The sequence below is a fragment of the Pleurodeles waltl genome, chromosome 6 (assembly GCF_031143425.1).
Source record: "Pleurodeles waltl isolate 20211129_DDA chromosome 6, aPleWal1.hap1.20221129, whole genome shotgun sequence".
Classification (NCBI taxonomy): domain Eukaryota; kingdom Metazoa; phylum Chordata; class Amphibia; order Caudata; family Salamandridae; genus Pleurodeles; species Pleurodeles waltl.
Window position 1 is genome coordinate 998,574,872 of NC_090445.1, and position 12,821 is coordinate 998,587,692.

General features: G+C 43.0%; 1 protein-coding gene across 1 annotated transcript in view; it reads left to right on the forward strand.

Moving 5' to 3' along the window:
* The window catches only part of MINPP1 (multiple inositol-polyphosphate phosphatase 1), a 169,527-nt gene that overhangs the window by 31,470 nt on the left and 125,236 nt on the right, over positions 1 to 12,821 (forward strand). Inside the window, exon 4 of the mRNA XM_069239886.1 lies at positions 9,638 to 9,771. Coding sequence (XP_069095987.1) covers positions 9,638 to 9,771 — 134 coding nt within the window. The remainder of the gene's footprint in view (positions 1 to 9,637; positions 9,772 to 12,821) is intronic.

Below are 12,821 nucleotides of genomic sequence, written 5' to 3' on the forward strand. Positions count from 1 at the left end.
AAAAGGCTTTGTTTGAAGAAAAACCACCTGCACACATCCAGGCCCAACACTAGATGACAGGAGTATGCAGAGCACGTGAATCTACATCACTGCATGCCACAAATAGATGCTTACAAGGTAAGTAACAAATCCCTTCTCGTTTAAGTCTTCAGGCCGCCTACACGAAAATTCACAGTGCACGGCTGGTCTTGCAACACTTGTAATAACAAAAATCCATTTCACTTGCAATAGGTCTTTGATGGGCACACACCACTAGTTTCCAGACAAATAAAGGTCTTAAAACCAGTATGCACAAACCTTGCTTGGAGTCTACACAACGTCACTCTAGAAATCCACCTGCTGTGATTGAAACTTTCAACTTGGCCTATGAACTTCTTCACAAATCATTAGAATGGAATGTCAGTCCATGTCAAGTGCCATTTCATATGCACCCACACATCTGTTTTTCTTGCATTTGCTGCGAGTCATAATTGGAATATAAAAAATGTAAACAAGCTTCTAAAATAGACGAGTGGCCTGTCTCTGTGCTTCTAAACATAAATGATAAAACTACAATGCAGTGAGCAAGCTAAAAGAGGGTCAGGAAATTGATCTAAATGTGTAATTTATTTAGCTCCACTTGTGAGCTAGAAGCCACACGAGCCTTCCTGGCAGAAAGGGAGACTGATTGTACCCTAGCATGCCAAATTTTTAACTGTATCCAGAGGAGCAATGCAAAGCTTTTATATGTACATAATTGCTTATTGAACTATGCAGACTTCCATGCATCTCCATATCCTCTGAATCCTGCCTGATATTCTACACCACAGTGCTATAGCTGGGGAACGTTGCATATTTATCCTTTGGGTAAGTAACAGATTGACGTATTCCAGTTTCTTTATTGCAGTAACAGAGCGATGTTTGAGCTGGGTGGTGGGCCGGAAGCAAGTAAAAACAAGGCAGATGGTGGGCGGTGTCAGTAAATCACTGGGAGAAAAGGGTATGTGAACCCTGAATTTGTAAAAATAACCTATCAGGTGACGTCCTCCATTCTTAAAGTAGCTGTGTACTCTGAGACTGACGATTCTTGTGTCTCACTCACTAGCCCTTCCCAATATCAACAATCCTGTTATAGAACAAAGTTTCCATCAAGGTTTCGCATTGTATTTTCTGCTTTGACAAGCATTATTTGTCCCCAGTTTCACCGAGACATGTCCAACTTAAATGTTGGTGCAATATCGGTCTTTGTCCTTCAATAAAGGACCTGGGCTTTCCGCTTATTCCTCTTCTAAGCCAGAGATACCAGGTTTTCCATGAGAACGTTATTTAGCTTTCTTTTCTTTTATGAATCATTGCAGAGTTAATGAAATGAAGACCGTACTTTTTATGGTACCGGAGTGCTTTAAATTTGCGGTTGATCATAAAACTGGTGCTCATCCCAAATGAAGTAAGAGTTTGGTTTAGTTTAGTTGGTGTGTACTTATTACCTTTTATAGAAGATTATCCCAGATAGTTTTGGTGCCTCCTGGAGACTGTTTACTGGTACTCTTCCTTCAATTTCTACTCCCAACCAAGGCTTTAGGAGTCCTACTCCCTTCTTAAAAGTGGTTGGATACAAAGTATGCTGCTGCTGAAATGATGCTAGAGCTTGTGTGTGGTTGTTGGGATATAAGCTAGCAATCTGCTTATGACTGTGAGAGCTGGCCTGTGTTTGCCTGAGGGAGCTGCTATGTTATGTCATGTTAGTTTTCTTTTTTTAACACGTCTTCACAGCTTCTTTGTGCTAAAGAAAATCTAACCTCTACATCTAGATCTAAATTGGAACAACTGATTATAAATCCAGTTTTTTCTGACTTCTTTGTGGTCTTAGTTAAATGAAATTCAGAATGTGGGCTGAATGTCCTCGTATTCCAGAGTTTTGATGCAACTATGAAAAAAGACCTGCCTCTGTAGTTCACTGAATTTGCCATAGGATCCATATGAAGACAGAAGTTGGAGGAGCATTGGGGGGGGTTGAGGAGGATCGTACCAGATGAGTTTGCAAGCTAGAAATTCCAGGTCTCGTGAAAGATGACCTTTTGTACTGCCGTCATTGTTTTAAACATGGCCCGCTTCAGATAGATAACCTGGTGATAGATCTCAGCACATAAAATATGTGATTGCGTTTGTACAGCCCCATGATAAGAGACAGTGGAGAAACGTGACCCGAGATGTCCAATTATTTGAGTTTGTATAATCTAAACTAGATAGAACTAAAGCATTAACCACTCGAGATTGGTAGAAGGTCTCTAATGCATGTGGAATTCATTTTAAAACTCACAACTGGGCAGAAACAGGTGTTGACTACTCTGACCTGGCCACCTGCGTATACAGAGACAAGACTACGTTAGCCGAGCAGCCCAAGTACTAATTTCTTTGGGCTACGCAATAGTGCTCCACCAGTCAGCACCTTAGGGGAAGAGCTGGATTTCTGATTTTGCTGGCTTAAACTTTTTTAAATTGGGGAATCCACCAAGTTTGCCTGAGCAAGGGGAAAGGCTCTGGATTAAATTTTTCATCGGAAGAGTATGTGCTCGTCCTTCAGCAGAGTGACATCTGATGGTGGAATGTCGCACTTAGACCATTCCAGGATGATTGCCAATAGTGCTTTTCAGTTAAATAATCCAATTCATCATGGGCAGTTTCCATCCAGGCCATGATAGGAAGCTGTTAGCAGTGGCGACCCTGTTTAAAGGAAAGTATGATTTATTCTTGCGTTGAAACGATTCATAGGCCCTTCTTCTGTGTGCTTACCTCTCCTGTTTACTCACACTTCTTCATCTTCCATTTGCTTTTCTCTTGTTTTTCTGTAATAAAAAAAAAAAAAATCTTGGTTGACAGTATTTTTATGCTGTTTTCCTCTGTATTTATTTAATACTCTTTGAAAGACTTATGTAAATATGGTGCTTTTCTCTTCTCTAGTTAACTTCCTAGCTCTTGGATGTTCTGAGGAATTATTTTTTGAATTGCCTCTGGCCTACCCTGCTTATTTTTTTCTGCATTTTCCTGCAAGCCCCATATTATATCGGGTCTGCAGGACTCTGCTTGGGCCCAGCCTCACACTCCCTCATCCTCCTTCACCTCACCCCCAAAGTGCTTTCTGGGAATACACTCTAATGGACATCACAATGGTGCAACCTTTTGGTGTTAAGACATTGGTAGCCTTTTCTCAACCAAAAAAGCCTGAGGGTGTAGCAGTCTTTAAGATCTCTTTTCACAACAGTTCATCGAGTTTAGTTTGATAAACTTTTATCCCGAACTGCTTCTGATGTGTTCTGATAAGCCCACTGAAATTTCTCTTTGCCTTGGGCAGGGGTGAGGCAGGGCCACGACAAATCGCCACGAAAAATCTTCTTCCTTCAAAACTTTTCTATGGCCATCTGTTAGATAACTGACATGATGCTTATGGTAATTTCTTGGTTACACTTGGTGCAAGTCTTAGTCCACAAATAGAGAATGTTTCTGCCTTTGGTCTTGGGACACTTTAAAGTGAAACTTTTTTTTAAAAACAATGATTCAATAATTCTGTGGACCCCCAAATGTCTTTAGCTTATTTCTTCATTGCGGGTCTTCTAGAATTTCCCTAAGATTCTTCAGATCCCCCTTGCATAGGCAGTAGATGTCTTCCATCCATGACCTTCCTGTGGAGCTTTCTAGAGTGACCCATTGGGCTACTACACTGGTCCATGTAGAAGAACACTTGAACTTCACATGACTAGCAGAGCTCCTCCCACATTATATCTCTGAAGCAGTGCATTAGACCTTGCATCCTTAGCGTCATCGTCCCCCTGCCTCCCTCCTCACTCCTCAAATTTTTCCTTATGACCTCTTGTTTTGCTGATTTTGTTGTTGCTGGCTTTAGGATTCTGGACACTTTACCACTGCTGACCAGTGTTACGGTGTATATGCACTTTCCCATATACATGGTAACAATGGCCTGTCCACAATTGCTATATTTCATTTACTTGTAAGTCCCTAGTAAAATGCACTACATGTGACCAGAGCCTATAACTTGACTGCTACTAGTAGACCTGCAACACTGTTTGTGCCACCCAGTTTAGTAGCCCTTTAAGCATGTCTCAGGCCTGTCACTGTAGAGCCTGTGTGTGAGGTTTTAAACTGCCATTTCGACCAGGCAAGGCACACACCTTCCTTTTTAATACATATGTCTCCGCTAGTGTAGGCCCTTAATAGCCCCGAGGGCAGGGTGCAGTGTATTTTAAAAAAAAAGTTGGACATATACTTTCAGTTTTACAGGTCCCGGTGATGGAAAAACTCTCATTTGTTTTTCGCTACTGCAAGTCCGATCCCTCCTTTAGGTTAACATGAGGCTTGCCTTATTACATCTTACATAATTGTAATTTCCAATTGGGGCTAGATATTAGTTTCGAGTTTGGAGTGTCTGGACTCAAAATTTAAAATCACAACTTATGGTAAAGTTATATATTAAGTTGTAAGTCTGAAAATGCCACTTTAAGAAAGTTGGCATTTTCTTACTTTAATCAGTCTGTGCCTCTTCCTTTCTCTGAATGGTCTCTGGGTGGGTTACCGCTTGTGCATTCCCTCCTGACAGACACAGGGAACTTAGGTGTGACTGAGTGGCCATCTGCATGTTGTTGGCCCATTGTAAGTAGGATGGGAGGGAGGAGCTGACCTAGCTGAATGGGCTGGGTCCTGACCACTCACAGTGGGCTGCATAACCCCCGGTAGTGTCTGGGGCTAGGGTAGAATGGGCAGGGACTTTGTGCACTTCATATGCCTCTCTTTAAAGTCTCCAGCACTTCAAAGGCACAATTGGATTTGAGTACTGGACCGAAAACCCAACCAAATCGGTACACTTACTGATTGAGGACATTCTACCAGGGAGAAGGACTGCTGTACTGAAGGGACTGTCACACTGCTGGAACTCTGCTGGATGTCCCTGGACTCCTGCTTTGCTGGGCCTGCCCTTCTGCCCACCATGGCTGGGCGTTAAAAGGACTGGACCTGCATCTCTACATCCCCCAGAACCAAAGTGACTCCATGGGCTTGCTGGCTTGCCTCCTGTTCTGAAGTCTCGGGGACATCATAGACGTCACTAACTTTTGCAACAGCTCTGGACTCTGCCAGCTGTAAGTCCTACCCTGCCAAGTGGTGCCAATCCAGTCCTAGGCCGCTGGAATTTGGTTTCTGCAGCTGTTTCATCAGAAATCCACAAATAGTTGTCGGTGCGCTGGTCGGAACGGACGCATTGCCTCTGAGGACAAAGGCATTGAATCACCAACTGCATGGCTCGAAACCAGTGCATTGCCCTCAGCCCCGTCGCATCGCCTTAGCATCACTGGTTGGTGGCTCAACGAAAGCATATCAGCTTCATCACAAAGGGTTTGATGCTGTACCAATTCTCGAGGATCGAAGGCTGCATGACTGCGAGGATGCATCCCCTGACTGCAAATTGGAATCAACACATTGCCTCTGGACCGTTTCTTCTGCTCCTTGCATCGGATCTTTAACATCAGTGCAGTCCTCCATACAAGTTACTCTATCAAAGGAACAAGGTTGATCCCTGTAGCAGGCCCACGATCCATCGTGGGTGGTGTGAACATTGGATTTACCCCGGTGTAGCACGACCAGATAGCCACAGATGGCACTTTAAGCTTTTAAGCACTACATTTACAAATATTCTTTCAAAAATTCATATCTCGACTTGTGCTTATTAGATTTTCACGTTTTGGTCTTTTTTTATTCATCAAATTTAAGCTCTACTTTTATAACCTGGTGTGTATTGTTTTTGTATAGTGTTTATACCATTTTACTATTTGAAGTGATGTGTAAATACTTTACACATTGCCTCTTAAGTTAAGCCTGCCTGCTGTGTGCCAAGGTACCAGAAGTTGAGCACATGTTAATTTATGGTGTGTAACTGATTTACCCTAACTACGATTTTGGTTCCTAATTGAACAGGGTGCATACCTCCGCTAGCTAGACCCATTTTCAAGTAGTGTCTCCTTGCGTTTCATCTTTTAGCTCTAACTGTGCAGTCAACGGTCTTGCCTAGAGGTTGCCTTGCTGTTGTAGGAGAGGCTTCTACAGCAGAGTGAGTTCCACCTCTTGCCATGGATCTTATTCCTTTCTGCTATATATGTTTGACTTCCTCTCTTCTCGTGGTGTTAAGTGTGAAGTCCTGCATGTTCACTGCCAGTGTGCCATGCAGCCTGAGGAGTTTAAGCGTTTGAGTGTTGAATGTGAACCTGACATTTCTCAAATCCCTACTTCAACACGTCTGATGCTGCCTTCAGTTGCATGAGGAGAGCAGGACAGAGTTTTATTTTTTGCCAGTGCCCCTTTGCCCCCCCTCCCCAGAAATATCATGAGAATGGCTGGTGGATGTCAAAGTTAGTGTCTCCAACATCTTTACTTGATGGTCTCTCCCTTCCTTCTCTTGACGTATAGCCATCATAGGCAGGCTGGCTGTCCAGTCAGTGTTTTTTTGGGTATGCCACAGTGACAGATACTTCTCCCGAACCGTGATAAGTAGTTCCTCCTTCTCAAGAGAGGATTTTGGTTGTCTAATGGGCAGAACATTTGACCCTTGAGTATTTATGATGGGTAAAAGCAGACCTTAGAAGGACAAAGCCTGCAGGCCTTCCCTGTCTTCTGTGTCGTCTACTTTACCATAAATCTGGGAGTGAGTAGTATGTTTGATCTTTTTTGTGTGCAGCCAGTTTTTCAGTGCATAGCATTAGTTTAGGCTGTGGATATTCCACACTTGGGTTTCAAACGTTTGCTGCTACTTGTTTTTGTTTGATTTAAGTATTATGTCCGTTCTGGTCAATGCCTCCTTGTTGAAAGCTGAGATGATGAATAGATATGTCCACTGTGGCTTACAAGATATGCTTTTTGTCAAGCAACCTTTGTAGAAACTGTCCTTTTGAGTATGTTTTATGAGACTTCTGCGAGACACCTATTTCAGTCAGTCCCTAGAGAAACAGATGGATTAAGTGCTTTCTTTGTTGTAGATTGGGTTGCAGAGGCATGTAATAATTTGTATTTTCCAGACTTTAGGTTTAAAAGGTATGGTTCCGTTTAGACTCGTCACTAACAATCTTGAAGGTATAGATAAAGTTGATTCCGTTGAGCTTGAGGAGCATAACTAAGTGGTACTACAACCTTGTAGGGTGGCACTTGACCTTCAAAAGGCCCATAATGCGCCTTTTTTTTTCCAGTTTATCAAGTGTTGCCACATATCTTCTGAGGGTCTGTCTGTCATACATAGATGACCTTCTCCCAGATACTGTGATTCTATTTTTTTTTTCTTTTCTCATTCACAGTAATACCACTTGAACATTGTGTTACGGGTAACTACATGGGGCTTGGCGGTTTTCCAGTATTCTTATGAAGGTGGTCTTGGTCTGTAGGTTGAACCAGTTACTTTTTTCTTAATCCTTTTTATTTTGTTTCTTCTTTCATAAAAGGTCATCTTTTTAGCGGTTACTACCATTGCATGTGGATTTGGTAAGATGGACAATTTAATTTTTACTGGGAACTTTTCAGATGTTTTTCATGGACTTTTTACAGGTATTAAGCAATGCTAGTTATGATGATTGTACATTTCTTTATGTTGTGCTTCAAGTTCATGTTTCTCTTTACTGCCTTTACATCGGATAGACTTCGTTTCCTTTGCTTTCTAGGGCACTCGCCTGATGACAAATTTGATCAGTGTTTGGTAGTTTGCTTCTTTTATTATCATGTAATGATGTATGTATGTTTCTTTTTTCCACTAAAATATGTCGGCACATTTTTCTCACTATATTCATGAAGGGCTATTTTACTAACTATTTCACAAACCTCTGCCATTATGGACTGGAAATGGCTTAAGCCAGTACCTGCAGACAGTAGAGCAGTGTAGTGAACTGGTGCAGTGTGTGCCGCACACTTGCAGGACTACATACGCCTTCTGGTGCAGAATAACGTCGGGTTCCTTGATTTCCCAGTCTGACATTTGGGAGGGCTGCTCTTCACATACCCATTGAATCCTGCTGTTATTGCATGGGGCTTGTTTACTTGTCACCATCTGCCTATTGTGCATCTCACTTATTCCTACTTGGTCAGCTTAACTTCGTGCCTGCAAACATATATATCAGTGCTTACCATAATGGTACTTTGGAAGGAGGAAAGAATGCGAATTCTATTGACTGGTGTGTTTTGGGTTAATTTTGCTTGATGTCTGCATCTTTTAAATAATTGATTCTGCTTTCTCTGGCAGACCCAAATCACCTGCTCACCTTGTATAACCTTAAGAATCTGATGCAATTTGTCTTCCATTGTATGCCTCCCATTTCCCGACAGTTATTCGGCCTCATTTCCAGCCTCATAATTTCTGTCCAGCACAATGATTTCTCCTTGCATTTTGATGTCTACCCCCGCTCTCTCTTGGCAACCCTGGGCATGAGTGTCAATGTTCTTTTGTCTTTCCCTCCATCTCACCTACCAATTCTACCTCTTTTACTGCTGCCTCTCTAGCTTTACGTCTGATTCGCTACCGAGGAATGTCCGCAAGATCGGTCCCCATTTACTCACCATAGAACTTGTCTTGGCAATCCCATGTCGTCATTTGGTTTTCCGCACTGTCCCTTTGGACACCCTATGGATCTTTCCCCATCATGTCCCTCACAGAGTACCCTAGCGATTTATGGACTGAAGTACTCCTGTCTCTGTTACAGCATAATCTGTCCCAGCTTGAACTTCTATTGTAAAACTCTAATTGACTTTCCCTTAACATACGCCGTACAGCAATCTGCTCCTCCCATTTCCCCCGACTTGTCTCAATGATAGATTCACCTCTGGATTTAGCACTTTCTCTGTAAATTAGAGACTTTTCAATTACCAGCCAACTCCTTATTAGGAGTGGACTTAACTCGTGTAAATCTGCGTAGCATAATCATGTAGGATTCCCTAAAAAGAAATTGGCTAGAGGAGAAATTCTGCATTTAGCACTACTTTCTTGTCACACGAATCCCCCCCTCTCGTCCAAAATGGACCCAAAGAATGCATTTTGCGATAAGAAAAGGAGCTAAATGCAACAGAACATGCATGAATAGCAAGCACGAGTAGGCGCATGTGCTCGCTAAATTTTCACTTGGGATAGGATTGCCCTCATCCTACTCCCGACATTTAGCTTAAGTTTCTTGGTGCAAAATGCAGCCTCAGATCCAAAATAGCGCTAGATGCAATGTAACATAAACAGCAGTGCGAGCTGCCGCTTGCTAAATGTGCTCCTGTACACAAGCACGTTTAATGGTGTTATCAGTAAGTCCGTACCAAACAGGAACGTGGAATTACCAAAATTACTCAGTTTTTTTTTCTGGTGAAATTAAAATTACTCCCAGGCTTATTGACTTGAATACATGCATACTGAACCCTGACTCCCATTTACCTAAGCGCAGTTTCTAAAACTGGTTATCACTTGTAGATCTTTACAGAATAAATTACCTTTTGCAAAGTGACTCTGCTCTGCAAGTATGTATTTTTTAAAATTGTATTTCTCTTGTTACCTCTCCAGGAGTGTTTGGCTTTTGCCCATTATAGAATAATGCAAGTCTTTTGGTTATCTAACAGATGATCTGGTGTCTCCTTGCAGGTACTAGAGTATTTGAATGACCTGAAGCAGTACTGGAAGCGTGGGTACGGGTATGACATCAATAGTCGAGCCAGCTGCGTTCTGTTTCAGGATATCTTCAAACACTTGGATCGAGCAGTCACTGAAAGCAAAAGGTAAGAGAATTAGTGTCGTCTTGTTTATTGCGAGTTCGTCTTTGATAGCTTTAGCAGTTCATGGGCCTGCATTATTCAGCCCTTTTTTCTGCGTCATTAAGACCTGCTTTCACACATTCCTGCCGCCACGCTTGGCTGTGTGAAGGTATGCAGTTTTCAGCCATTTTATTCATTATTCTAAGTAATTTGGGCTGTATTCGGATAAATCGTTTTTGAGAACTCTGGAGAGCTGGAGGGTGGGTCTTAATAGGTTCTGCAAGAGAAGGCGGGCAAGCAAGACTTAATTACCTCGTTGGCCTTTTTTCCTTGTATGAATATATCATAGCCAGGCCTTTTACGTTACTTTTAACTATTAATCGCAACTCTTGGGAACGTCTGCCACCGTGTGGCTAGACAGAGAACTGCAACTATCAATTTATTTGATATAAATACATATAAAGAGCACTTAATCCATATGCCTAATCTCGATAATAGGCGTTAAATATTCCCCAACCCAGTGGTTCTTGGGGATGGAATGAGCTCGTTGGATCACCAGTGCTTATTATTCTACATAGACCTATTTCTTCCCATTTCCTTATCTTTTGACCGGTGTCCAGTGGTTTGTTTTTCCTTTTGGATATTTTTTTCTTGTGGAAAGCATTTTAGTTTGTCCATTTTCTTCTCTTAAGAGCATGATTTATTAAATAAAGCGGAGTACTTAAAAGTGATGCTTCTTGGAAGCCTTTGTTTCACGCGCTGCGGCACTGCTGCTGTTAGTTGAGCAATTTCCATTTGATTGGTCTGTTTACAGGAGCGTCTCGCAGTACTTTTCAGGGGTGGGGCGGCACTTTGGGGCGGGGGAGTGCTGGTGGGTGGGGGAGGCGGATTGTACGGGTATAATTATAAGACAAAAATAAATACTGACCTGGATCGTCGCTTCCGCCACCACCACAGTGCCGCTGCTGCAAGCACAGGCTCCCAGCCTGCCCTGCGGCCAATCCTGACGCTGCTCAGAGCGCCCAGGCAGGGTGCTCCCAGACAGACTGGGAGCTTGTCCCTGCTCTCTCCAGCTCTGCTCAACAGTGCCAGGCTGGAGAGAGCCTACTCTGCATGCGTGTTTGGCCGGCCAGAGCCAACTGGCCAAACACACATGCACAAAAGGTTTGCAGCTGCTGCTGCTGGCAGGGTGAGTGAGGGTGCGAAGCTCCTTCACCCTAACGGAGGAGCTGTGCCTGTCTGTTTATGTAATGGTTGCAGAGCAGTGCCACAGGAAGAGTCTCGTATGGTTCAAAGATAGTTCAGTGATATCTCACGGGACATTGAGCGAGCTCCGGAAGAACTGGATGTACCTTGTTGAGAGGAGAGACCAAACGTCAAGCATACCAGTTACACCAAAAAAAGTCCAACCAGTGCATTTGTGAATGTTTATTTGGGATCGATATTTGAGGTCTGTGGGACGAGCAAAGACTCTGGTCTCCTGTGTCAAGTCATTTTGGGGTGGTTGGGTTTGGATCCTTCCCCTAAAGAGCTTTGGTCAATGAGGAAGTTGAGGTTCTTAAAACCCGTCCCCTTCTGTAGATAAAATCAGACCCCTTAAATGTCTAAAGAGACAGACAGACTTAAAATCCCCTTTTAGAGCACCCTGAATCTGTCCTAGGTGGGAAAAATAACGCCCCATCATTATGCCTTGAATCACAAGAACTCATGTTCCTGTTGCCAGTTTGGTTGCTTCCAGTAATCCCAATATCTCTGCCACATTAGAAACAAAGTTGGCCGCCGTATCTTATCCTTCAGTTATATTTAAACCACCCCAGAGTATGCTTTTTTTTCCCTCCTATTTTCAAAAGTTGCTGACCGAGAACTCTCTGGGATTGTATAGGACATTCCACACTGTTTTGACTGGGACTACCAAGAGTAACTCAAGACCCCTATGATTCCTCTTCCTTCATGGGCTCCCCAGACAGAAGTAAAGAGGCTTGTGTGTGGCTATACTGTGGCCTCTAATGTGCAAGATGCATTATTTGGTGTTTGCCTCGGCCTTCAAAGGCAACTTTGCTGATGTGTTCTTTCAGCTTCCCAGAGAATGCTCAAGTACATCCGGTTTCCGGTCATTAGTACCTACTCTATTTTCTGTCAAGTTATGAAAAAAGATGCAGATAATGTTAATAACGATCTATGGGAGTGAGTGTAACGCAGCTTTTGGATAAGCTATCTTTAGAGCTATTCAGTTATTTGACTGCAATATAAACGATCGGGACACAACGTCAGATGCAAAAAGGGACACCGTAGTCCAAGAGTTAGTGATAGGTTTACTAGCAGAGACCAGAACTTCTTAACTTTCATAAGACTGTTGCCACTGTATAGAAGTCTGGAATTATATAAAACTTTGGAAGTACATTTAAAAAGTAAGGGGCCGCAATGCAGTCTACCTAATGTAGCCAGCTGAAAGGAGGTTGGGACCTTAACAAGAAGTGATGGACGGAATGCTGAACATTGTCAAACATTCACCCTCAGTCACAGATCTGGGTTTAATCCATCGTTTTTTTGCTGCCCATGCCATTCCAGTTTGGACCCAGCCATATGCAAATCAGTCTTGACCCTGTTCCCCATGGGAACAGTCCAGCCCGAACTGCTGATCCGGTCCAGTGAGGACCTGGCTTGGCAGTTCGGGCTGGACTGTTCCCATGAGGAACAGGGTCAAGACTGATTTGCATATGGCTGGGTCAAAACTGGGGTGGCATGGTGAGCAAAAGAATGATGGATTAAACCCAGATCTGTGACTGGGGGTGAGTGTTTGACAATGTTCAACATTCCGTCCATCACTTGTTGTTTTTGGTTGGGACCTTAGCCACCGCTCTAGGGTAGTATGCTGCATGGCCTGCCAGAAGTAAGGTGTTAGTAGACTTTATTCTAGAAGTCAGTATCTATAGATGATTACAAAAAAAGTGATTTATGTTATTTATTGGGCGAGCCGAGTATTTTGCTGAGATATGCACCACACAACGACGTGGGAGGTACATACGACAAATGTAAATAGTTTGTAAAACTAACATGTGGGTGATAGCAAAGAG